Consider the following 26319-nt stretch of genomic DNA (forward strand, 5'->3'; position numbering starts at 1 on the left):
GGAAAGTGTTCATCTAGAGAAATGTGAAAGAGAATTAGCCTCTCTACCCCGTGGCAGTCTCCCTACAGTGGCAGGCTCACACCTGCTGAATACGTACTCTATTTGGTTAATACAGAACATTAACCTGAATGCTCTGGTTAAATGTACCCTCTGCACATGACATTCATAAATTAATGTTTGTGAAACTTTCACCTAGATACCAGCTAAAACTCAGAGGGCAGTTACCCTCTGTGCTACAAAGCTCCAAGTGTATTTTGGCAAATTAATATTTAGAATCCTTTGTGTTACAACCAAGAGGCATGGACTTAAAAAATGATGAAGATAAAGTACATAATTGGGTCATTCCCTGGAGAGTTGTAGTTTTGAACAAGAGTTACTTTCAAGAACATATAGCTCAATTTTCACCCAAACTAAGCTTCACACCTCTATCTCCTTCCCCTCCCTATTCCTCTCCTTCTCATTCTGATACCTTTAGCATCTGGAAGTCTCATCCTGGCCTTCCTCCCAACATTCAGACCCAAAGCTGAATTCTCCACTCAGGTTATCCATAAGAAGAGAAAATGTAGGAGAGAGGTAAAATTTTAAAACAAGACCTTCTTTACCTTAAAGTCATTAAAAGTTCATTCAGTGTTGACATTATTTTCATGGATTGTAGGCGTATGTATCCATCCCTAAAACAGTTATCACTGTCAAGTATTAGAATATAATGACTATTTTAAACTAATCTAGGCTCATCACAAACTCAAGGGCTGAGAAAAAGCAGAAACTGGCTCTCTGACATCTTTTGGTGCTATGAGAAAGAAAGGATGAAGCATAACAAAATCACCAGATGTCCAATAAAGGTGAGTCTTCAGTACTCCCTATACCCCCACTGAGCTGGACTGGCCATGTAATAGAAACACTGCTGGGTATCCAGAGTAAAGCACAATAACAAAATCTTGTTAGAGCAGCAAAACTGGACTCTCAGATCAGATCTCCTGCTGAGTCCCTGCTGTTAGTCCTCACCTGACTTTGTCCTCTATTGTAATCAAGGGGGGAATGTTTTCTTTTATTACCACGAGTTAGGTGACGAGTGAGAGAACTTCAAGTCGCTTGTCCTCTCCTATCTATTGTGCAACTTGTTAAGAATTGCAGCTGAACAAAATAATATGAATAAGAAGGGAATAACGGCCTTCTTTCTGGACATTTGCAGAACTGAAAAGCATCTGACTAGCTAATTAGATGTGTGATGTAGAATATTAGTTTAAGATGTATTACATTTGTTTATGCTGTAGAATATTTGTTTAATGCATTTCATTCTTTGATGTTTAACTCTGTGAAGCTGTCTTACTTTTCCTGTCTAAAACACCTGGTTGGCCTAATAAAGAGCTAAATAGCCAATACCTGGGCAGGAGATAGGATAGGTGGGGCTGGCAGGCAGAGAGACTAAGTAGGAGGAGAAATCTGGGAGCAGAGATGGAGGAGCAATATAAGAAGGGGCCAGCCACTCAGGCACACAGCCAGACACAGAGTAAGAAGGAAGGAAAAGATATACAGAAATAGATAAAGGTAAAAGCCCAGAGGCAAAAAAAATAGAGGGGATGATTTAAGAAACAAGCTAAGGTAAGGCTGGACATTTATAATAAACAATAAGCCTCTGCATCTGATTTATTTGGGAGCCAAAAGATTCAAATAGTGAAAAACAGCCAACTACAGATGTTCCCCAATTTGGCCACAAGCCAACAACTGTGAGAAGGGCACCCACAAGTCTTTGACCCTTCAATTCCTTTATAAATCACCCCTAGAGCAACAAGATGAGTGGCTGACTTCCTGTAGCTACCCAGCTATTTCTATAATGAAGTCTATGCTACCTAACCTCTCAAATAATTGCCCTTAGTCATGTGACAAGTAAAACAGGCCTGTGAATGGTAACAGGAATAATAGCAGGGAAAAAATAAAATCTTTTTTAAAATTCACATCTATTAGAATTGTAGACTTCTTTTCAAAAGAAGCAAAACACTTTGTTGTTGTTGTTATTGTTTTGATTTTGTTTTCAAAAAAGGCTAAGTTTAAGAATGTGAGAGCCAATGTTTTGTTTTACGTTTTAATTACTGAGACTAAGATATTCATAAGACAAACAACCCCCTTTAACCTCCAAGCCCCTTGCCCAAGGACAGGTACTTCCTGAAATGCTCGAGGCTATTATTTATGGATGATAAAACATCACATGTTTTCCTTCCTCTAAACAAGTTTGTTTGACTTAATTGAATGTGCTTGAGCACAAGAAACAGGAGGTTTGTAAACAACAAGTATGTTAGGCTATGTACCTGCCCAGGATTGAACCTGATGGGAAATACGATAGCCTTATGGGTTTGCCTTTATAAAGCTCTTCCAAATATGACTTGTCTTCTTTTTCTGAGAACTCAAGAAAGGACCTGGCCAGAGTTCATCATCCTAGTCAGTATTAATTAAAGCTTGCTTTAAATATGGTAGTGGTCTTTTTCTTGACCAGTAGTTTTAACATTAGAACAACAATGTTTAAGGTTCTGTTTGATGAAGCCAGCTATCATCCCAGGGTCCTCACTACTAAAGTTTATTGTACATTTCTTGCCTTTACAATATTACCTAAATTTTAACAAAACAAATACTAGTTAGAGCTTGGGAGCTTTATGTTTTATTTGATTACACAACACATGTATCAACATTAACAAGACACCAGTTAGCAGTTTCCTATTGATTCTTATGCTAAGGGGAATAAATCATAAGGAGCCAATAACGCAGGTTGCAGTAGCCTCAGTGTGACCATGCTGAGCATTCATGTCTCAAACGTGGTGTCCTAGAGAAACCAGTTCCAGAGACTATGAATTATAAAGAAAATGTCCTAGACCTTGGCTTCATGCCAAGTAATATTGTTTATATAATCCTTATAATTCCTAGATATAGAGAAGTCAATTTCAGCTAAACACTTGACTAATGAAATTCACTATACTTGTAATAGAAGAGTGCACTAGTAGCCAGATTTATGATTTATAATGTTAGTTAATTAAAATTTAAGAGGGGCTTGGAAGATGTTAAGAATCAGTGGACTGATAAAATATTATATTCTGGACATGACATGGATTCTGTACCCATAATCTATTACCAATATAGTTGCCTGACTATATTGATTCCAGCATGAATCCAAGAAGCCTGAGTCATGTGACTACAGCATGAGTCACAAAGCCTGACCCTAATGAAAAGAACTACAGGTACTTGGCTTCTGAGAGAGAGAGTCAGTTTCTTTAGGGTTGGGCCCTGATAGGTTAACCATGCCCAAGTAAGTAGTAAAGCCCACATGAGTGCATACATACCTTCAATGCTAATATCTATCTATCTTTTTATCTGATACATATTATTGATATGTATTAATTATACTTATAGAAAAGGCAGCATTAATGTAGAAGGGAATTTTGGGAGGATTTACTAGGAGTTGGAGAAAGGGGGGAATTGTGTATGATGAAAATATATTGTACTTATATATTAAATTCTAAAAAAATCATTGGTAGTAATAATTAACCTTAATAACTAACATTAGTATTGGAAGGAAAGAATTGATTAGTAGAAATGAAGTTGTTTACTGACAACGTAAGCAAACTTAAAGCATCAACCACTAATATCAACTAAACCATACCCAATGTGATTCTGTGCATCAGAAAGGCATCTTATCCCGTGGTTTCCCCAAGATCTTAGTTTCCCTAAGGCATAAATGAATTATCCCCAAACAAGCCATTTCTTATTAATTATATAAGAATGTGTGACTATTTTTAGTATATATATATATATATATATATATATTTGTATAATATATACTATATATATGTATAATATATAACTATATGTATATATATATACTACTAAGGAGAGTCACACTATTGGCTTCCATTTTAGAATGTTCTGTTGCTTATACACATGCCTTTTGCTACTAATTTTTACACACCCATCTGTTATATTAAATCTATAATTTTATAATCCAAGTGTATTTACTTCAGAAGGAAGGATCTGTGGTGGTCATGTTGAGTGTCAGAACATAACGTTGGCTCTGCTAAGAAAGTCAGGCATCTAGGTTACAAATGGGAGACACTGTCCTTTCCTTAAACTATCATTTTTTATTTATTCTTTGAGGATTTGTATATTCATACAATGCATTTTGACAAAGTTGACCCTCAATCCCTTTCTTCATCTCTTCTTCCACACCTTCCCAACTTCAAATCCTCTTTTCTTTTCAGTTTTGAAAATAACCTACTAGGCTCAGTTATAGAGGGCTCTTAAAACTGCTGCTTCTGGAAGATGGAAACATCCACCCACACACTTGACAATGGCCAGACTAAAACTGGGCATATATTATCTTACTTTTGTAGTTTCAGTATTAACCAAACAGATAAAAGTTGCAACTTTGTGTCATGTAAAATACATTAAAATATAGACTCATTATAGAAGCTGGGGTTAGAATTTTTTAATATCTTACTTAATCTGTTCATTCCTTTTTATAACCTAGAACTTCTAAACTGTAACCATTAATAAAATATTTCAACATTCATTTTATTGTTCTTTGCCACAAAACAAGGCATCAGTAACAACAGCAAAAAATAAAATAAAGAAACAAAATGTTGACATCAAATTAGATATTAAGTGATTTTAGGATTCTTTGTTGAGTTACAATGGAGTAAACCCCTAATTCTGAAATCATATGTTGTTAAATATGCATATGGATTCTTTGAATAACTCTAAGGTGAGTAGAAAACACTCAGGGAATTCCAAATGATATTTAATTGTCAACAATCAGGAAATGTTCCAGGGGACCTGCCTTGAACATACAGAGGTAATTCTGTAGTAATAAATAATTTTATTTTTTAACATGTAGGATGGAGGCGGCTTAAATTATCCCACTTAAATTGTATTTGTGATCCTTTAAAGCTACTTAGTTCATCTATGAAACAATTCGTGGCCTCTACATTTAAACAAGAAGTTAAACACTCTTTTTCATAGGAACTTCTAACTTCATTATATGGAAAACAAAGATGTATTTGAAATCCTAAAAGTGCCTCCCATTCCAACATTCAGGAATATCTCTTTGAAGTTTCATTAGGCAGAGAACTCCTGAAGTTTTCTGTAAGTTCTGATGAAATCATTGCTTTTGCATGACCCATTTAAAACCAGGTCAAATAAAACAGGCAGAGACTGTAAATACGCTTTGCATTTGAAGATATAGTCAAAGTTATTTTATTTCACTTGGGAAATTCCTAACACTTTACTATCATTTTATTTACTTTTTTGCTATATTTGGGTTATTTCCATTGTTCATAGAGCTATCCTTGAAGAGATTAATAATAATAATAATAATAATAATAATAATAATAATAGCACAATTCTGCTACAGATCTGGAGGTGGGAAATGTGCATAATATCTGGGAATTATTAAACACGTATTTTAAACAACATGGAATATTCCAGATTTTGGTGTGCTTTTTTCCTTTCATTTGTTTTTTAGACGGTGTCATTCCCTGCAGCTCAGGCTAACCTTATACTCTAGAACTTCCAGCCTCAGCCTCCCAACTTCCAAAAGTTTTGTAACATATTTTCTTCCCACTTGCCATTCTACTTTAATTCCAATTATGATCGAACCCATAAGAATTCCATGTAATACCCTTGGCTTTGCTCAGTCTCTTTTTCAAAACCCTTTTACATAAGTTCCCAGTGTCTGACTTTTCATGCAGTTTAACCTTATAGGAATGGCTGCTAATTTTGCTCCAATATAAAGCCTGAATATAATACAATGAATATTATAGCTATGTTAAGTTTTAAACAACACTTTCTTAAATAAAATGCAAACAAACCGGAATCAAAGTCAAAACCCGTATACAAGGCAAAGGCAATGGCGAACAATGAATCCCCAAGCACTAACTCAGTGTTCAGTAGATGTGAGACTTTTCTTAGCCCAGGGAGATATGCTGCTTTGTGAAGAAAGTTATTTTCAAACCCTCCAGCTAGACACAATTAACATTGACCTCTCCAAAAATGTACAATAGTACGTGTAAGCAACCCAGGACCTCAAGAATCAGTAAAGAGATTCTGTGACTTCAGCAAATGAGGCAGAAGTTTTACATCTATCAAGCACCAAGTATCTCTGTAGATTTGGTTCGATGCTTCATTCAGAAAACAGAAGTTAAGAGTTTTAAGCTCCTTAGTCACACAAGAAACAATTCAGTCTAGTAGTACATGCACAGCTGGGAGCCAGGGGCTCTTCAGTTCATGCCATCTCCGGTTGTACAGGCAGAGCAGAGCTAGCTGTGTGGCTTCAAACCATGTCTTACCTCGACTTCCTTGTTCTTCTCTTTGTTTCTGCCCATTGAGCTTCTCCCATTGCTAGCAGTCTCCCGGGCTGGGATTACAGAAATCTGGTGGAGGGGCATATTGGCAGGGCTGCAGGTGGCCAAACCCTGATTGGACGCCTTATGGCTTCACTCGCCCCGAGAAGCTCACCTGCAGAACTGTTCATATCCTTGCTTTCCCAACTTGGATCTAAATAAAAAAGAGGAAAATAGTGTTGGAGATACTGTGCAGCAGTGGCCAAACACACGGATAGGAGATTTTTAAAAATATGTAAGAAACAAGTATTACATTCTCCAAAGGACGATTTACTGCAAGTCATAACTGCACTCCTTTGTCACTCATGCATCCCCCTCCCCTAAGAGCATCACGGGAGACAATTCAATTTCGATGGTACCTAATAACTGTCATGGAAACCAAGGAAACCCAGGTCTCATGGGCCCTTATTAACAACTGCTCCTTTTTAATGGCACAGACTCCCACATTTGCAGCGACTGACACAAGCTTTTGTTTCTATCCAGATCCCCAGGAGTCTGTGGAGCACCCAGAGACTGGCATCCTGCTGACAAGGTAAGAAGGCAGAAGGCTGAGAAGCTTAGTGTCCTATTTGGATACAAATCCCTTCCTTGAAAGGCTAGACTGGCTGCCTGTGTCATGACTGCCCTTCATGCAGCTACAATAATCTGTTTAGGTCAAAGGAGATGCGTGGAGTGAAGAGCTAAACCTGAGCTGCAAAGAGAAGGAAGGGGGTGCGGGGAGAGAAGGGGGAGATGAGAAGAAGGGAGTGGTACGACAGGGAAAGGAGAGAAGAGAGAGGAATTGAGAAGGGGGAGAGGGAGAAGAAGGGAAAGGGGGGAAAAGGGAAAAAAGCAGGGTTAGGGGAATGGAGAAGGGGAGTTAGGGAGAGAGGCAGAGGGGAAGAAGGGCAAAACAGAAAAGAAAATAAAGAGAGGGATGGAAGGAAGAGAAGTAGGGAGAGCTAAACTAATGGAAAGAAGGTTAAAAAAAGATGGTGATGGGGAGAAAAGGTGGAAAAGAGGAGGCAGGAAGTGAGAGAGTGAAAGATGGAAGGAAATAAGGAAGGAAGACTGAAGAGACAGATGGAAGAAACGAGGGGAGAGATGAAGCAGGGGAAGGGAGAGAAGGTGATATAAGAAAAAAGAAGAGGAAGGAAATGGAAGTGAGGGAAGGGCAAGTCAGGGAGAATGAGAATGCAGAAGCAGAGAGGGTGGAGCAAGGAATGAGGAGAGAGGTGAGTGTGCATCTCCCTAGTCAACACCAGGACTGAGAAAGCTGCATCCTCCTCAGTGAAGCACAGACTCAGCCACAGCACTCAGTCTGTGTGGCTCCTCTACTTTCTGAACTACAGTGGTTTGATTCAGGCATAGACCTTTTGTGTCCTCTTATGAGGATAAAATGTTTTGAGGGAAGTAAATCAGAATTTCTGCTCTTCAAATTACAAACAGAATAAAACGTTTTTTGAAAGCAATCCATAGGAGATCATCACAGTTGGTCACTGTAAGCCATCACTGATTATCTTTGTATTTTATATCAATAATGCCATTTCCAATAAGATGTTAGTTTGTTTAGATTCAGGACACAGATAAAGCATAGCAGAGATAGCTACTGTCATTGATAATAATACAAACATTACCCATGTGAAGACTGTCAAAAGTGTTCTTAATCTAAACATTTACATTGAAATAAATACTTATATGTATTTTCAAATTTGGACCAATTCATTTTCCAAGTTAGTCACCTTTATGTGGTTCATTCCTCTGCTCTCCATCTGGCCCAGCTGAAGAGATTTTAAAAAGCATAGTTAACCCAGGGTATGTTGCTCTTAATTGGGATCCATCAGGGCTATGATAAGCATCTGAAATGGACCTTGCAAACCAACCATGACTCCTTTACAACAAATCTTCAGGACCACATAGTCCAGCACTAAAGCAACCTTAGCACAATCAGTGGAAGCGTGCATGGAGATAAACCACATGCTGTAGACTCCATTCTAAAAGTAGACTCAGGATGCACTAAACTGACTCTGTTCATTAGTCTCAGCTGGTAAAGGAATGTAAAATACAGAAGTTTGCATGCTAGTCTCTTCCAAAACTTCTGTGCCCTATTCTCATCACTCAGAAGGCAAAGGAGGATGGAAATTGAAACCTGCTTGGAATGGAGGTCAAACATCTCTTAAAAATTAATCCATATAAGGTTAAATTGATGTTGCTTAAGCATTGCTGTGGTTTGAGTCACATTTGTGACTCATAACTATAAAGGAGACACATCCTTGCTTAAAAGCAATTGTTAATCCCTTTATCCAGGACTGTCTTAATTAAGAGGAGGTTGGCAATGGAAGTCTATAAATCTAATAGTCTGTGACAAATACTAAAATGTCAATTATAAACTTTGAGAAAGTCATATTGCCACTGTTTATTTGATAGAAGCCCCTGGTAATAGCCAAGGCAATTTTCCAGATAAAGTTTGACTTCAGTACTTTTCTCTAAAGTATTCATTAAAGTTACAGGAAAGGAGATTTTTAGCTTGAATTAACAAATTTCCCCTCTTAATCCTGCATTTCATTATGCATGGAGAGTTAACCTTTGTTTACTGTGAGTTTTCTTTTAAACTAACATTTAAAATTTAAGTTAATTTGATTTCTATGGTTGAGATACTTCAGTTTGCTATCTTTTATCCTTAAATTTACATTACAAATTGAATTTCAGGAAAAACATTTATATCTTAGAATATTTTGCACACTAGACAAGAGGATGTCTGCTAAATCTTTTTAACCAAATATCTAGAGTTAAGAAAAGTTAATAAAAATTATCCAAGTTTACATTAGGAATTGTGATAAACCCAGGTAAAGTTTTGTGATTGTAATTGGGGCAGAAAAAGATGTGTTCCAACATTTCATTTTAATATTTGGCTGTTTTGGACCACTGGGACACTAAAAAGCTGGGTCTCTGTTGTGTGTTCACCTGGCATATTCCCCAGGCAGCTCCTGAAATGCTTCCCAGTGAGGGTATGAAGTCTCTGGGGCAAGCATCTCATATAACAATCGAAAGCTCAGTGAACTGCTGGGGATTGCAGTTCTCCTATGGGAGCCCAGGCAGATTACACAATCATTAATCCCACTGAGTCAAGGGGAAGTCCTACATCCAACAGCTGTGTGCTAACAAAAAGCAGACAGTGAGGGGCCGCACTATTAAAGACCAGCCCTTCAGCTAATTGGTATTCTCATATTATATGATGCAATCCAGATTTATAAACTGAACTCTATGGAAACTTTGCACTATAGTTATTGATTAAGCTGTCACGAAACTTCACTGTCACCTGGACACAGTTTCATAAAAAACATCTGAAGATTTGTGTTGCTTCTGTGTTCTGTATTCTAGCCCTGGGGTCCTGGCAAAACTACTGTGTTGCTTACATCTGCCTCATGAATGCAGCTCTGTAGATACTAACTTTAACACTCAAGACCATAGCGCCCCCCCCCCAAGATTTCTGCTTTGCTGCTCTTTTCAGCACAGGCTTTTGAAAGAAAAATAAAGCAAGCAGTGCACCAGATATATATCCTGAGACCCATGTCAGTCTTTACAGAATCAGTAAAGGAGCTGGTATTGATGGCAATTAAGCAAGAAAGGAGATATCAGGCCAGAAGAGGAAAGCAAAAAACACCTGGTAACATACCAGACAGACAAACAATCCAATCCAATACACATTTACTGAACATCACCTATGTTGTCTTAACATACTGGGAGTGAATGCAGAAATCTTAAACACAATTTCCATGTATAAGCAATTTACTGTGCCTTTAAGAAGAAAAGTAAATCAATTTTTAAAAATTGCAGCCTACAACAACTAATGTTTAAAATTTGTAAAATCCTGAGTGTAAACATCAGAAAAGACTTCAATGACAATAAGTCACGAGACTCAACCAGGCCTGGGTAAGACAAGACACTACTGGAAACAGCATAGAGTAAGCATCTGTCTTAGTCTGCCTTTCTGTTGCTGTTGTTAAACACTGACCAAAAGCAATTGGGGGGAATAAAGTGTTTTTTTCAGCTCATATGTCACAGTCCATCATCACAGGAAACCAGAGAAGGAACTCATATTAGGAATCAAAACCTGGAGGCAGAACTGGCATAGACACTATGGAGGAAATCTGCTCACTGCCTTGCTTTCCATGGCCTGCTCAGACTGATGAGTGTGATCCACTTATAGAGGGCTAGGACTGTCCACATCAATAAAAAATCTTTAAAGTATAAAAATATAGTGAGGAAGTGGCTGGAAGAAGAACATAGGTGCTTGTTTGTTTGTTTTGTTTTCCTTGTTCAAAACAACCTCCTAACAATCCAACTGTTTTTACCAGACTCATCAGAAGCTTCTTTCAGCTTCAGTAAATGCAGGCATGCTCGCTCCATCTAAAGTTATGTGTCAATGTGCTGTTGGTTTTTCAGGCATTCAAACTCTAAGAGTTCCTAAGCTAGAGAGTCTAGAAGCAAGGTTCTGCAGGTAATGAGGAAGCCAAGGGGATGGCAATTGTTCAGCTGACTAGACTGTAAATCTCAGTAGTCTCAATAAGGTCTTTAAGGCCTGGAAAATTCCTGGTGAGATGCTGATTTTCAGTCTATATTTGAGCCCCAGTGAAACAGATCCTAATAGTGTTGAAGGAATATGGCAGACAGAATAAATAAACCTGTTAGCAAGAAGGAAGCTAATACAACTTTTGCACCTAAGTCTCTGTGAACATGATGGGAGCAAGGGCAGAAAGAATAGAGGAGCCGGAGAAGTAGGAAATCTGTTGCATGATTTTTTCACCCAGAAAAGAAAAGGAAGGAAGCTATACCCATGAAACCTGAACTGTATGACTTCGTAAACAAACCTGAACATTCAGAGTAACTGCCTTATAACTAAAGTCTGCGAGAGAGGAAGAATTAGTTTCTCCCAGTGAAGGACCCCTGAGAGATATTGGTTATACAATGCAAAGTGGTCAGCCCAGAAATCACATACACACAGACCTCACTACCCAGACTCAACAGGTTCTATGTATACACACATACATACATACACACACACACACACACACACACACACACACACACACACACACACGTGTGTGTGTGTGTAATAATAATAAAGAAAAAGAGTCATCAATTTGAAGGGTGGTATGAGAGAGATTGGAGTAAGAAAAGGAAAGAATTATGTAATTACATTGTAATTAAGAGAAAAAATTAAGGCCCTGTGGGATAGAATTAAAATAAAAGAACAAAGAGAAGAAGGAGAGGGGTTAGAAGGAGGGAAGGCAGCAAAACCCCATGTTTCCTTATCCCATGTTTTTATTTCTGGGCTGCTGGCCACATTTAAAGTGGATCTCCCCACTTCAATTATTTCTGATTAAGAAAATCTGTTATAGAAATGTCAGCAGCTTGTATTTTAGTTGCTTCTAGATTCAGACAAGTTGCCATTGCACATGGCACTATACATTTTCCTTCAGGTCTTCAGAAGAGGGAATTTTGGCCACTTAGTGGAGTGTGGGAGCTCTGGTGAACAGGAAAATAATTTGCCACCTGCAGTCTATGATCCCGTGGGACTGTAATTGAATTGACATTTCCTTGCAAATCTGTAAGTAGCAGCTACAATAGCGAGTTTATATTTCTTCTGTATTGGAAAAGCTTTGGTATTTTAAGAAAAGACAACAGTTCTCCAACTCAGTTACAAAAATTCATTTTAAATATCCCCAACTGGGTTCTCCAATAGGTTAGATTCCCTGAAACATGCAGCCTTGATGCCTTGCCTGTTGTATTACAAATGGGAACACAGGCATCTAGATGGTAGAAGCTAGTGATTAAAGGCAGATAGTTTCCTTTCTGAAAACATCTTTTCCTCCCTGTGGTTTTGCCTGTACAGACTTTATTTTCAAACAAAGTAGGTCTTGGATCTCCTTGTTCTGTAGCTGTAGCTCTTTCTGGTTGTAGTGGCATCTCTAGATTCTCTTGCTTCATTAGCTCTGGGTAGAACAGTTTCCTGCTATTGCCAGTCTTGGAGGACTCCATCATCTAATTTGTATCCTAAGTACTATCATTCATTCCATTTCCTAAGCTACCTATGCTTTTGTGTATGATTCTTTCCTTGACTCTTTCAACTTAATACTTTGGATAGCAAAAACTTAGTATTAATCACATAATTATTTTCTTCTCTTGACTACGTTCATAAATCATGTCAAAAAACTCTTCCCAATACAAGACAAATTCAAGATTTCTTTCCATGCTTTTTTTTAGCATTTTGTTTTAGAATATGATCTCTTTTGAACTACTGATTTTTCTGTGAGGTATGATATGTACATAAAGGTTAGTTTCATGAGCTATGTATATGTAATTATTTTAGCATCATATAATTGTGAAACAGTACTCTTTTTTACAGTAAAATGTCTTAGAATTATTCTAATTCATCTCTCCCTTTCTTGATACTAATGTTGTCATGTGTTTTACTCTCTATATGCTATTTTTAAAAACCAACATTCTTTGTGGTGTTTTTCACTTAAATTCAATTGACTTGTACAGTTTGTTACCTGCTAGGAACTAAGTAGTACCATGTCTCAATGCCACCTTTTGCATTAGGAAGCCAGTGGTCACACAGGACTTATTTAAAGCGACTGACATGGACTCTCCTAGTCCAGTCAGCCACATTTCTAGGGATGTTCTCATCTTGCACTGTGGGACAGAATCTACACTTTGTTCCAGAGTGCTATTGGGCTGCCCTGGTATAATGTGTCTGTGGTAGTGAATTTCTGAACACAACATGCTTTAAACGATTTCATCTCCTTCCATTGAACATGATAAGTGATAACAGTTATTTAAATATAATACTCAAGGCAATTTTTGGATCATCCAGAGATCTGGAGGTAGTACCTATGAACCTCCTATGAAACATAAATTGGAAATCTCTAATTCTGTTTTTAAAATCTAGATTTTTCTTAGAATGCTTATTTCTAAAACAAAGCAAAAAAAAAAAAAAACATGTTTTTAACATTGTATTTCACGAAGAAAAAAATTGTCAGAGAATCTTCTTTTTCCTTGAGGTTTTCCATATTTCATGTTTTACAAGTGAAAAATATAGTAGTTGTTAACAAATACCCATGGAAGAGAAAAGTGACTAGGCTTCTAATTGCAATAAAGGACCAATATGTGTGTGTGCATCATCTATGTATGTCCTCAGTTATTTTAATCACTACTCACTAATGACTCCATGTTGAAAGACTATAACTTTAGAGTAATTTAAGAATGACACAAATATTGGAAGTAAAAACAAAGCATGTAACAGAGTACCAGGGATGCAGGTCGGTAGCAGACTGTATGAGGCATTCTCCAGCCAAGAATGGAAGGACAAAGATAAGGAAGGAAACAAAGGAGAACAGAAGAAAAGATTGCTGCTCTGAAGAATAATAAGAGTTATACCTGTTTTCAAAATTTAAAACAAGATTGTTCATATTGTTCTATTTTTTCTAAAACTTCATAAATGAAGCAAGACCAACTGGCGAGCTGTTAGCTATCACCCATGTTTGCATGTGCATGCCAATATGATACCCTGAAACTTATCTGGTGCTTGTTGCACCTCACAGTTGTCAGAGCTGAGTAGAACAGTTGGTGGTCTCCCACCTTTGGAAGTTTACATGGTATCTTCTGGTAACAAATTGAAAAGGAAAGAAAGAAAATAAAATAAATAAATAAATAAACAAACAAACAAGCAAAACCAAAAATGTAAAGCAAAAGCAATTTTTAGTATTTCTTCTGTGAAGAAACTTCAGCTATTTGCTGAAGAATCAATGCTTCTATATACCCTGTGGTCTTGGACAGTATTTTGCCCTCTGCATCCTCATCCTTCTTTAAGATCAAATTTGCTGTTCCTAGAAACATTGCTTGTGAGAGATTCTCCCCCAACACAAAAGAAGTATGGTAACCTCCGGTGACATATGTGAATGCCACCCTTTTTAATTACACTGAAGCAAGTTCACGGTATGTTTACCACTTTGAAGAATGCTATTAGGCCCTACGTGATATGCAAGCAAGCATGAGGAAACAGCTTTGCAGGGGAGTTAAGATTGATAGACCAGGCCCGACTTGGTGATTAGAGGAATAAACTATGGCTCGTAACCTGTGCAGTACAGATAACAACTGCAATGCAATTTTCAGCATGAATGAATCAGTATGTTTTAGTGACAGAAATTTTCACTGTGAATGTGAGATTACAATGGGGGCCTGAAAGCATGAGAAAAAGTGAAAGTGCTCAGAATAAAATGAGTTGATAAGAAAAAAACCTGAGAACCTGAACTTTATAGGCAATTCTTTGGTTTATCAGAACACAACAATAACAAAAATCACCAGAACTAGAGGTGATATAAATAACCCTTGCTGTGATGGATATGTTTTTGTTATTGTTTTTGTTTCTTCACATCACATATAATCACAGTAAATTGTGACTTTGTATACACCAGCTTCACAAAAGAACTTTTCAAAATAATTTGGGCTAGGGAGTTAGTTCACTGCATAAAATGCTTGTCATACAAGTGTGAGCACATCTACTGCACACAAGTAAAATCCAGGCAGGCCTGATGACCCATCTGCAATACCAGTACTTACAAGGAGAGATTCCCCTGTTCAAGCCAGCAACATAGAGGAGCCTGACACAGTGAACCTACTCCAGTGAGAGATACTCAATAAATATGGTGGAAAACAAGAAGGCATCCTCTGTCAACCTGGGGCTTCTACATGCATGCTAATACAGGTGTACCCACACATATTCATTGCAGTCAAACACACAAACTTATAAAAATATCTAAAATACCAAGTACTGTAGATTTGTAGAAAACATTTTGAAGTTAAAAGACCCATGGTTTAAACAGAATAGTGAAATAAATCTTCAGGACCAAAATTCTATGGAGTTTCTTAGAGTGTTCTAGGTTATCAAAGTTATCAAAATAAAACTATGTTGATCTTTTTGGATGTTATGCTTCTATTATGTTAGTTAACTTTCAAAAATTCTGAGAAATTGGCAATAAAATAACACTTCCATAAACAAATAATGAATTTGTTTGCAATGAATAAATTTAATAGTAATTTTATTACTACAGTAAATTATTAAATGTATATGTAAATATATATTTAATAATTATAGTAAATTGATTTGTCTTTGATTTTGAGATAATTATATAATTAAAACATTTCTCCATTTCCTTGTTTCTCCAAACCTTCCAATATACACCTCACAATTGTTCAAATTTTTCATTAATTACTATCACTAGATCATATGTGTATAGATATAAATATATATATATATATATATATATATATATATATATATTCCTATATACAACCTGCTCAGTCCATACAATGTTACTAGTATGTGTGGGATGCCTACACTGCCTCAACCCTACACAAAGTTAACTACATGAAATTAAGGAATGCTGAATGTGGAAAAAATAGTCTGCCCCAGGTAAGAGCACATTAATTGGTTATCCAATACCAAATGGCCAATACTGAAATATACATACAGTAACATTGTGCATAGTTAACAGGTTCCATGTAGAAATATATATGCAGGCTATGTTTAGAAATACACATACATAATATATATATATATATATATATATATATATATATATATCCATGTAATAACAATGAAAAAAGAGGACATTTGCTTGAAAGAAAGCAAAAAAGGAAATGCAGAAGAGTTTTGAGGGAAGATAAAAAATCATGTAATTACATTATAAATTCAAAAATAAAAGAAAACACAGAAATAGTATTTGTTAAAAATGGGTTAGGAAAGAATAGATGTTTTAATTTCAATTAATGACAATCAAGTACTTAGAGTTTAATGACTTAACCTTACCCAAAGATAATACCTCTTATGGGTAGTTTTAAGCAAATTGCAGATACTATTACATATTGTTGTTTCCTTTATTGGAAAGGGGACATGAGCCTAATGCAGGCATCATACAGTAATGCATCTTCCATTTATAGGTAAGCAGATAAAATTTACTATAATAACTGAATTGGGAAGATCAAGATAGAATTCACGAAGTGCCCGAAATACCACAGGTGGAGTGTAATTAAATGGGATGTCAAATAGATGTCTCATTTATCAACCCAGCCCAAAGTCTGCAAGAATGAAACTGTAAATGCTCTAGTTTTGTTGTTTTTAACTATTGTTTAAAAAGGAAAGGAGGGCACTTGAATGTGCATTTTCATTTCATCAGTCCCAACAAGTGATGTAATTCCAGACAAGCCAGGGAAACGTTCAGTGAATGCCTGACAAATGGATGAAGAACATCGGCTTCTGCGATCAGAAAATATGAATAAAAACCAACATGATGCCCCTGCATGGTTATTAGAAAGATGACACTTTAAATGTCTGTTCTGGAGAATATCAAACAAGGCAGGAACATTTTTCATTCTGGAAAATGTAGTTTTGGAAATAGTTCAACATTGTCTAATAGTGAATATATGAATTCCAAAAGATTTAACTGTGGAAGGATATGTCTCTGACCACATGGTTAGCGCTAGAATTTATGTCATATAATTAGATTATTGATCTACAAAACTTTCTGAATACAGAATTACAAAGTATAACTTTAAGATTTGGGGCTGGAGTGATGGATGGATGGATGAGGTCTTCTGCTGAGATGGTGAGGACCACAGATTCACCAGGGAATACTTTTTGAATTTGCAGTGCTGATTTGACATTACAGCTGAGATGCTCATTGAGCTATTCGTGGATAACAGGCTGAACTGTGATTGGAAAAATCATAGAAGATTTTTATAGTTATACCACTAGCTTGGGCTATTGAGGAAGTAAATGTAATTAGAAACAATGAATGAGAAACTAATTCCTGATTATAATTACATTAAACATTAAATGTGACTACACTATGAAAACACCTTGGAGCTCTTTCCTAGTACCTACAGATCCCTTCCACAGCTTCCTCCTTATGCTGTTTTTTTCCCTAACACTCTCTTTCTAGTAAATGTCCCACTCCACTTCCCTCACTCATCAGTCTCACACCTGCTTTCCAGGGATTACCCACAGTTTTCTCACCTGATTATTATCAGATTCTTGCCAGTTTCTGCTTTATAACAGATTGCAGTTTACACTCTTTACGTGAGTCTCCATCATGGAAAAAACACCTATGCAAGTTGTGAGCATTCCCGCACTTTATAATGATAATTAAAAGAATAAATGGATAAATATAAAAGATAACAATATTTTGTTCAGAAAAAGAGACATAGAACCCACTGCTTTCTTGAGATGAAAATGCTTAATCTTTATAGTGTTATTTTGTCTGGATGGAGTCATGAAAAATTATAACTAAAAAAGTAATAAGTGGAGCCACATTTTGATTGTGTGTGTGTGTGTGTGTGCATGTGTGTGTGTGTGTCTATGTTCCAATCTGTGTAAGTGCACTTGTGGGGAAAGTAGCCATGTGTATACAGATGCATGTGTGTGGCGACTGAGGCTAATAGGCATTCCCATGCCTTGCTCTTGAACTATTCATAAATGTGGGCTCTCACAATTGAACCTTGAGCTCTGTGATATTGCAGGTATAGCTAGACAGCCTACTCAGGGGATCCTTTTGTCTCCTGCTTCCCAGCTTGAGGATTGCAGGTGGGCTGCCAGGCTCACAGGCATTTACATGGGTCCTGAGGATCCAGCATCCCTGATCTTCAAGCTTGCTGCTAACATAGCAAAACAGCTCCATGTCGCATGTATCCCACATTCATATATATATATATGTATGTATGTATGTATGTATGTGTGTATGTATGTATGTACATGTTATGTATATATGTATGTGCATGTATATATATGTATATATATGTTTTTTCTCATTTTATGTAACTTTCTTCCTCCCTCCCTCTCTCCCATGTACCCCTCCACCCCACTTTCTTAAGTTTGCAGTACAAATACATGGTATGAGAAGCCTTAACCTTTGTATTCCTTGCTTTTATTTTCTATTTTTCAATTTTGATTGTTTTCCTATTCTTCCATTATAATAGACAAAATACAGTTTCATTCTTTTGTCTTGAAATAGAAACAAGATAAAGAAGCTAAATGAAGGAAAGAAATAATCTGTATTTACTAAACTAAGTCTATATCCTGAATAGGGCTAGATGAACAAAAAATTTTGATTGTTTTACACAAAGGCGCCAATCTGGGATGGGTAGGATTAGGAATAAATAGGAAGAGTATATAGCAGTTAAGGCTCCTGTGGGAAGGAGATGGTATGTTCAAAATTCAAGTGAAGATGATTCTTTGACCAGGCTATCAGTAGAAAAATTAGTAATATGCAGAAAACCTATAAAGGATGGCACAACATCCATGGGACCAGAAACATGGGAATTCATCACCTCTTAATGTAAAGGAGTAAGTGAAGGTCATTGACTGCAAGCCTGCTATGTAAGCGTTGCACTTAAAAAAAAAAAAAGAATAATGTAGCACCAGAAAAATAGCATAATTACCCAGCCATTGTACTCTAATGCTTTCACCTCTGGAAGCCATGTTTCATTGCTGAGTCCTTTTGGTAGCCACAGGGGAAGGGAGCTGAATTAAGGAAATGTGGCAATTCTCACTCCTGTCTAAGCATCTCAGCTCTGTTGAAGGTATGTGCAATTGATTGTGAAACTTACCAATGGCACATACATCAGTCCATAATGTTAATAGTCATTACCTTGAGCAGAGATTATAAAACATTATTTATATTGCCAATAATTCATAAACTTTATCATAAGCAAAACAGTGTAAAATGAAGGGATAATAAAATGAGATAACAAGAAAATATAAGGCTGACATAAAATAAATAATTAACAGAACATTTAATTTAATGCATATTTTCAACTAAGAAATATCAATTACTAAAATTTGATATGGAGACATGGAACAAAATGCATTAATGGAAATAGCTCAGCATAAGATAATGTTTGTTAATCCAGTGTTTGGCCATATTTCACTAAACACTAACAAAAGCCATAGGCATGGTGCAGAACTTAACTCTCAATGTGGTTCTTCTTGCATTAAGGGGGCAGCAAGTATTGATCTTGTCATGGCAATAAAGTTAAGCCCAGAGAAACAGCATTGCAATTGCATTGGTCATGTAGTATTCAAAACCTATGCAACAAAATTAAATGAAGAGTGCAGATGTTCTGAATAAACACACAAAACCCTTTCTATATGCTATTATATGCTATTATAAGGCATAAGGCTCATGTCATTTCTGATGTGGAAAATATCTCATGCTTTCCAGTTCACATACCGATGACATACACTCATGGAAATTGCATTATCAGGCATGTTATGAAGAGGAGACACTCTGAAGTATGAGCTTTCATCTATTACTCACAACAGCTTGAATTAATCTTCAAGCTATTTGTTTCTCCCTGACATTTACACTCCACATAAAGATAAAAAACAGGGACATGTACATCTCACTTCTCCATTGTGTTTTGACACCACTTGACTTTAGATTTCAAGATCTATTAAATGAGGATTTCAAGAATTCTTGGCATCTGATTTAAGAAAATCTAAGTCATTTTTTGGGGGGAGTAGCCCTAGAGCAGGTGAATTTTTACCAAGCAGAGTACTTAGATATTATTTTTCTCTGTTATGACACTTAGTATTTTCATAAAAACCCATGTGAGATAGGAATACACTTGGGTTGAAATAATGCTCACCCATGATATCATTACCAAGATATTATGGAATTAGGAGAGTAAAGCTATGTTTCACGTTTGGTCCTTTGGATTTGTCTTCTGGAATGAAATGATACAGGATTTCAGAGAAAATGCACATATCTAAAGCATCAGTGTGGTTTTGTGTTTGCACTAATTATGCTGATGGAAGTGTTTCTATATTTTCTCTTTAATACTCCAGATATGATCATGCTTAATAAGAGCAAGTAAGTTTAACATTACAAACTTTTCTTATGTCTTTAAAGGAAGAATAGTTATTATTATTTTTTTTACTTTGCTTGTAGGATAGAAGAAAAATAAGGAAGAAACAATGACCACTTGTTTTTGAACTAAATATTTTAAAAAATGTAGTCTCTGATTAATAATTTTATCTAACACAAATCCTAAACTTAAAACTATAGTGCATTTTAGCAAAAAGAAGTTACCCATAATTACTGATACCCATAGTTACTGAAAGTGTACCATTTTTCAGATCTCAGATAATAAATTTGGTTTGATATCTCAGGTACAATAAGAAGAAGAATTTAATAGGAACATAAATTAGTAAATATAATATATTCTAAAAATAGCCAGACAAAGCAGTTCAGGGGTTCACTTTATAGCAAATCCACCTGAGTATTTGTAACTTCAGTAAAACAAAGCTAATGGAATATTTTAGTTTGGCTATAAGAATTCTTAGTCCAGGATCCCTGAAACCTCTTGGGTTACCAAGCCACTGCATTCTACTTATCTCTACAAACCTACAAACATCTCCCTCCTTTTCACTGCTTAGCATGATAGCTACAATAATTTTAGGTGCTATTGCCATTTTCCAATGCTGATCACTCTACAAACATTGCTATACAAATAGTTCAGAGAACAAATCATGACTACTTCTTTATAGAAGATATGCAAAAACCCAAAAGTTTTTGGAGAATGTGTGCCTGTGTGTGTGTTTCCATCATGTATCAGGTGTTTATTTTGATATTTGATTAATAAAGGGAAGGAATATAAACCATTTGTAAATATCAGTTTTAAGATCACCTGATACCAATTATTAGTATATTTTAGTGTCAAGTGTGAATATTATTGTAATTTAAAAAAAAAAAAAAGCAGCTCAAAGAGAAAGACTCCATACCACAGAATTAAAGCAAGAAATCAAGGGATTTTTGTCAATGGAAAATGATCATAACAAGGGGAAGGGCGGAAGTGGGAGACCAGGCCCTGGGCACAGGACTGATGGGAAAGAAGAACAAGAGGAAAGAAAGGCAGGGAAAAAGAGAGGCAGAGGGAGACAAACCAAAGGGGGAGAGAGAGACAGAGAGACAGAGACAGAGACAGAGAGAGATGGGAGGTAGGGAGGGCCCTTTTAAAAGGGAACAAAAATGAATGTACACAGATGGTGCTCTAAGTGGCTGCAGCTGAGGGTGTATCTTGTCAGAACCCCGAGGGCAAACCAGTACAGATAGATGCCTGAATCCTAACAAATATAACTATTATAATTCTTTCTTCTAAAATCTGTCAATAAAGGGAGTGACTGTCTCTTTGTCTTTCTTTCCTCTTGTTCCTCCATCCATGCTATCCTCCAGGGTGTCTGTCTGGATAACTCCATTAACATTAAGGGTTTTCTAAGCATTATGGAAGTGGTACAGCCCTACTGAGCACACAATACCCACTTGGTCTTTTTCCTGTATCGTTATCTTAGTAATGATCAGGAAGTGAGACTAATGTCCCAGAGGCCCATTCACCTGCTGTACAATATAAACAACAGTTTACTTTGTTTTGTTTTGTTGTTTTGCCTCTGACTCAGTGTCCTGTATCTTATCCTAGCATCTGTAACTAATACTTTAATCTGTTATTCTACAAGCAGGATAAACACTCAGATTTATATTAGTTTATGTCTGTAGGGATGCAAATCATAGACGTCTTTAAAGGGAGCTAAAATTGTTGGAAGAATAAGAGCAAAGTTATGGTAAGTATATTAGAATAAAACCACGACAAGAGTCAACTCATTCGCAAATTTTCTACAGAATCTCTGTATCTATGGAAGGATTAAATAATACCTCATTAAAAATGTAGTGGGTGTCAAGTATCATTCCTTCACTTTTCTTTTAAAATATTTGTTTTAAAATATTTATATATATATATATATATATATATATATATATATATATATATATAATTTGCATAGCATGTGTACTGCCAGGTTTGGTCACCAGTATGAGAGATGAATGGAGGATTGAGACAGAGGGAGAATACAAATTATATAGTTCACCAAAGACTATGTAATTAAATATTATAAGCAAAAATTGGTATATACTAGAATTCTGAAGCTCTTCCATGTATTCAGTGAAGAAAGTGGAAAGCAAATTGATCTTAAGAAAAACAAAGCATGGGGTATATTAAATTCAATATCCAGTCAATAGCAATAATGTTTTCAGTCCATTAGAGAAAGTCTTGCTGAGCTTATAAAGCTCCCAGGTTCAGTACCTAACACCATATGTTGACTCAAAATGACTTTTAATTCCAGTTCTATGAGATCTGAAATAATATTCTGGCCTCTGTGGGCCACTTCATATATATATAGTGTGCACAAACTCACGGATGTACACACAAACATAAATAATAAACAAGTAAGTAGAACATGTTTTTGTAAAATGAGAAATGTCTATTTAAATGCTCCAGAAAGATGAGGCCTTTTTTGGTGTTGCTTTCAAATGTATGGAGGACCATTGTACTTGGTTTCAGGTTAAACTATATGTTAGTATTCATAGTTGAGCATTGTTTAATCTGTAGTGCTGTGTCATAAAGGACTTGAAAGAGAAAACCATGGATCTTATATTTCTCCTTCAGTGATGCCATGCTTGTATCCAGTAAAGTCCCTTGCCTTTTGTGGCAATACCTCACAGGATGCCGACAGTGATGATGGACAACAACTGTCAGTGATGGAAACTGTGCCAGTACTCCCAATTTCACAGCTTTCTCGTTTGTGTACAGGAAATGTTTTTGTGTTTGACTAGAAATACTTGGATCTCAGGTTTGTTTTCAATCCCAGGTTATTTTAACTTTGTAATTGAATGCAGTTACAGAGAGGGAAGAGTGATGAGCAAAGGGGTCAAGACCAGGTTGAGGAAACCTGCAGAAACTGCTGACCTGAACAAGAGGGAGCTCATGGATACCAGACTGATAGCTGGGAAACCAGCATTAGACCAACCCAGACTCCCTTAACAGGGGTGTTAATTAGGATGCCTGGGTAGTCTCTGGGGCCTCTGGTACTAGATCACTATTTATCACTAGTGTACGAATGGATTTTGGGAGCCCATTCTACAAAGAGGGATATTCTCACAGTCTAGACACATGGTGAAGGCCCTACGTCCTTTTCCATATGATGTGACTGTCTTTGAAGTTCCCCCATGGAGGGCTTCACCCTCCCCGGGGAGCAGAAAGGGGATAGAAAAAGGAGCAGTGGGGGACCAGAGAGGAATGGAGGGAAGAGTACTGGGATTGACATATAAAACAAGATTGTTACTCACTTAAATTTAAAAAAATACAAAAGGGGGTGGGAAGTATTTTCAGGCTGGCTGTGCCTAGTCCACAGGAAGTATCTAAAGTAGTGTTTCATTGAGGTTTCCAAGAGTTACCACCATTGAGTTGACATAGTTTCATTTAAGTCCATAATGAAACAGTTCAAGCCCCTCACAGTGCCTTTCTTCTTTTGCAAATTCCTCTTGTTTGACAATCTTTTTTTTCTGTTTTAGTGTACACTCCAAAAGATGAAAATTATAATTAAGTAGGCTTCATTTACCATTCTTTTGTAACTTTGGGCTCATTTCCTCAACATTTTAAACAAGCTGTTATTCAGGCTTTGTTTGTAAAGGGACACTTATGCCTCATTAGGTCATAAGGAAATCATCTTGATTTAGTTACTAGAACACTACTTTTTGAGTAATGGGATATGAGAGTTGTAAGTGACATTGAGTGTTCTTCAATTTATTCCTCTATTCAATGTGTTAGGGGCTATATAAGTGGGAGGAATAAAAAAAATAGGCAAGAGTATACAAAATCTGTAGTAAGCTAGGAAATCTGCAGTCTTATTAATAGAGAAGACTATTAAGAGTAACACCTTCTAACAAGGCATTAAGAGTAGGCTATTTGTGGTGGTCCACTTAACTATTGGTTAACTCTTACTGAGTTTTCTGTCCATGAATGTGTTCATTAGGTGTCAAATGCATGTTTATGAATAATATGACAATATAAAAAGGTAGCAGTTATTAGTAAATACATATTTATACTGAACTTTATGTCACAACACATGTCTGTTGCAAGACATGCAAAATTTGCCTTATTCCCAAGAGACACCTGCTTTCTTGAAAACATTGGAAGTTTGGATCATTACTCATGTGCAAATTAGTCAAACCTTCTTTTCAATTAGTAATGCACTTATTGTTTATATCAAATACCCCAAATGAATAACTTTTTATTTTGTGAATTTTCCAAGTACCTATAAGTATTTGTAGCAGGAAAAACATTCAAATTTTAGCTTTATACAGTTTTTGTACATAAGTTATGTGCTCCAACCACGTCCTCTCAGGTCCCATTACCAATATCTAACACATGCTTTTCTGACTCTGTGTACTTTGTGTCCAACAATAAGCACCTGTACTTTGGTGTAGAAAAACTCTCCTCTACACCCTACTTCATCCATGTGCAACTGAAATTTACTTCCTGACAGTATCCTGTGATCAATACAGACTGTGTGAAATTTATGGACAGCTTAGAGATGCAGTAGCTCTTTAACCTGAGCAGGAAAACATTGAGGTGTGGTTTCCTCTAGCTGAAGAGAGCTCCCAAAACAAGTTCCTATGATAACTTTTAGACTCTCACTTAGGATCCTTCACATATTGCCTTCCATCTTCATGTCCCTCCTACACATTACTGGGAAGACTTCCAAATGATTCCTTTCACATGAGTATTCATATAAGATCTCCAGGAAATGAAAACTAAAATGCCAGTTGTGAGCACTTCTCAAATGTTCATTTAGAATAGCAGCCAGTGTGAAAGAGCTCACATCCATGACAGCTGTACAGTTTGTGATGCACTAACCACACTTGGGATCCTTGCTCAGAAGCTAATTTTTATCACCAGGTTAATTGTGTCTGATTGCCCCAATAACACCCTAACGATTTATTTTTTGTTTTGTTTTGTTTTTTGAGACAGGGTTTTTCTGTATTGCTTTGGAGCCTGTCCTGAAACTAGCTCTGTAGACGAGGCTGGCCTCAAACTAACAGATATCCCCCTGCCTCTGCCTCCTGAGTGCTGAGATTAAAGGTGTGCATCACCAATGCCCAGCTAATAATTTATTCTTAAATTTGTATTTTGCTAGTGATTTGGTCTGGATTAAACACCCAAGGGATTGTAGCCTCAGAGAATGCATGATCTTGGATTTTGCCATCTCCTCATGCCGTCTCAACCTCCCATTCCCACACTGATGAAGCAACTTTTATTATCCTTCTACCAACTGAAGCTTATGTGTGAACCTTAGGATGGGTACAAAGAGTTGCAAAAGAAAGATGCTTTTTCTGAGCTTCTGTATCCATGCCAGCAATATAATATTGAACTGCAAAGAAACAAACACCACAGTAGATCAAGAGAGATTACAGAAAACAATAAAGATTTCAGAAGACACCCTGTTACTTGCAAATATGCCATGGTCCTGATCATTTACATTTCTTTTCTTTCTAATGATAGCAAAGACCAGCAGACTAAATGAAAACGATTAACTATGTTCCTACCACAAGGAAATGTACCACCTGAAAAAAACAAATCACTCAACTAATTAATTCTCAGCCTTGTAGCAGACACTGATAATCACTTGACCCAACTTCTATTTCCTGTGGTCACTTTTATCCAAGGAGCATAATTATTCTCCAAGTCACACTATTTGATGTGAATCAGAGAAGGTTTCTCAAGTATTCTACATGTCTGGATATGGTAATAGAACTAGCATCTATTCAAACACATGTCCAGGATTCTGCTTAAGGTGACTCATAGCATGTTTACCTCATTTATCATTCATTCATCCTAGAGGGTACAGTCTCTTATATGAAGCAACCATCTTAGATCATAAGCTAACACTGAACATAAAAACCATAGGCTAACCTGGCAAAGTAGAGACAGAAGGCTAGCTCCAAAATAAAAAACCAAAACAAAACACACAAACCTGTCCTGGATTACACACAACCCAAAATAC

The 26319-nt window shown here is 36.5% G+C and overlaps 1 protein-coding gene across 4 annotated transcripts in view; it reads right to left on the reverse strand.

The window, feature by feature from the left end:
• The window catches only part of Marchf1 (membrane associated ring-CH-type finger 1), a 528109-nt gene that overhangs the window by 444225 nt on the left and 57565 nt on the right, over nt 1-26319 (reverse strand). For 2 of the 4 annotated variants that reach the window (XM_051181943.1, XM_051181942.1), the window contains exon 1: nt 6330-6479. Coding sequence is in view for 2 of the 4 variants with exons in the window: in XM_051181945.1 (XP_051037902.1) it covers nt 6330-6428 (99 nt within the window). In the remaining 2 variants the exon portion in view is untranslated. Of the gene's footprint in view, nt 1-6329; nt 6538-6636; nt 6733-26319 lie in introns of those variants that run through there. The other 2 variants (XM_051181945.1, XM_051181944.1) reach the window with 2 other exon arrangements.

Source organism: Phodopus roborovskii, unplaced genomic scaffold (assembly GCF_943737965.1).
Source record: "Phodopus roborovskii unplaced genomic scaffold, PHOROB, whole genome shotgun sequence".
Lineage (NCBI taxonomy): Eukaryota > Metazoa > Chordata > Mammalia > Rodentia > Cricetidae > Phodopus > Phodopus roborovskii.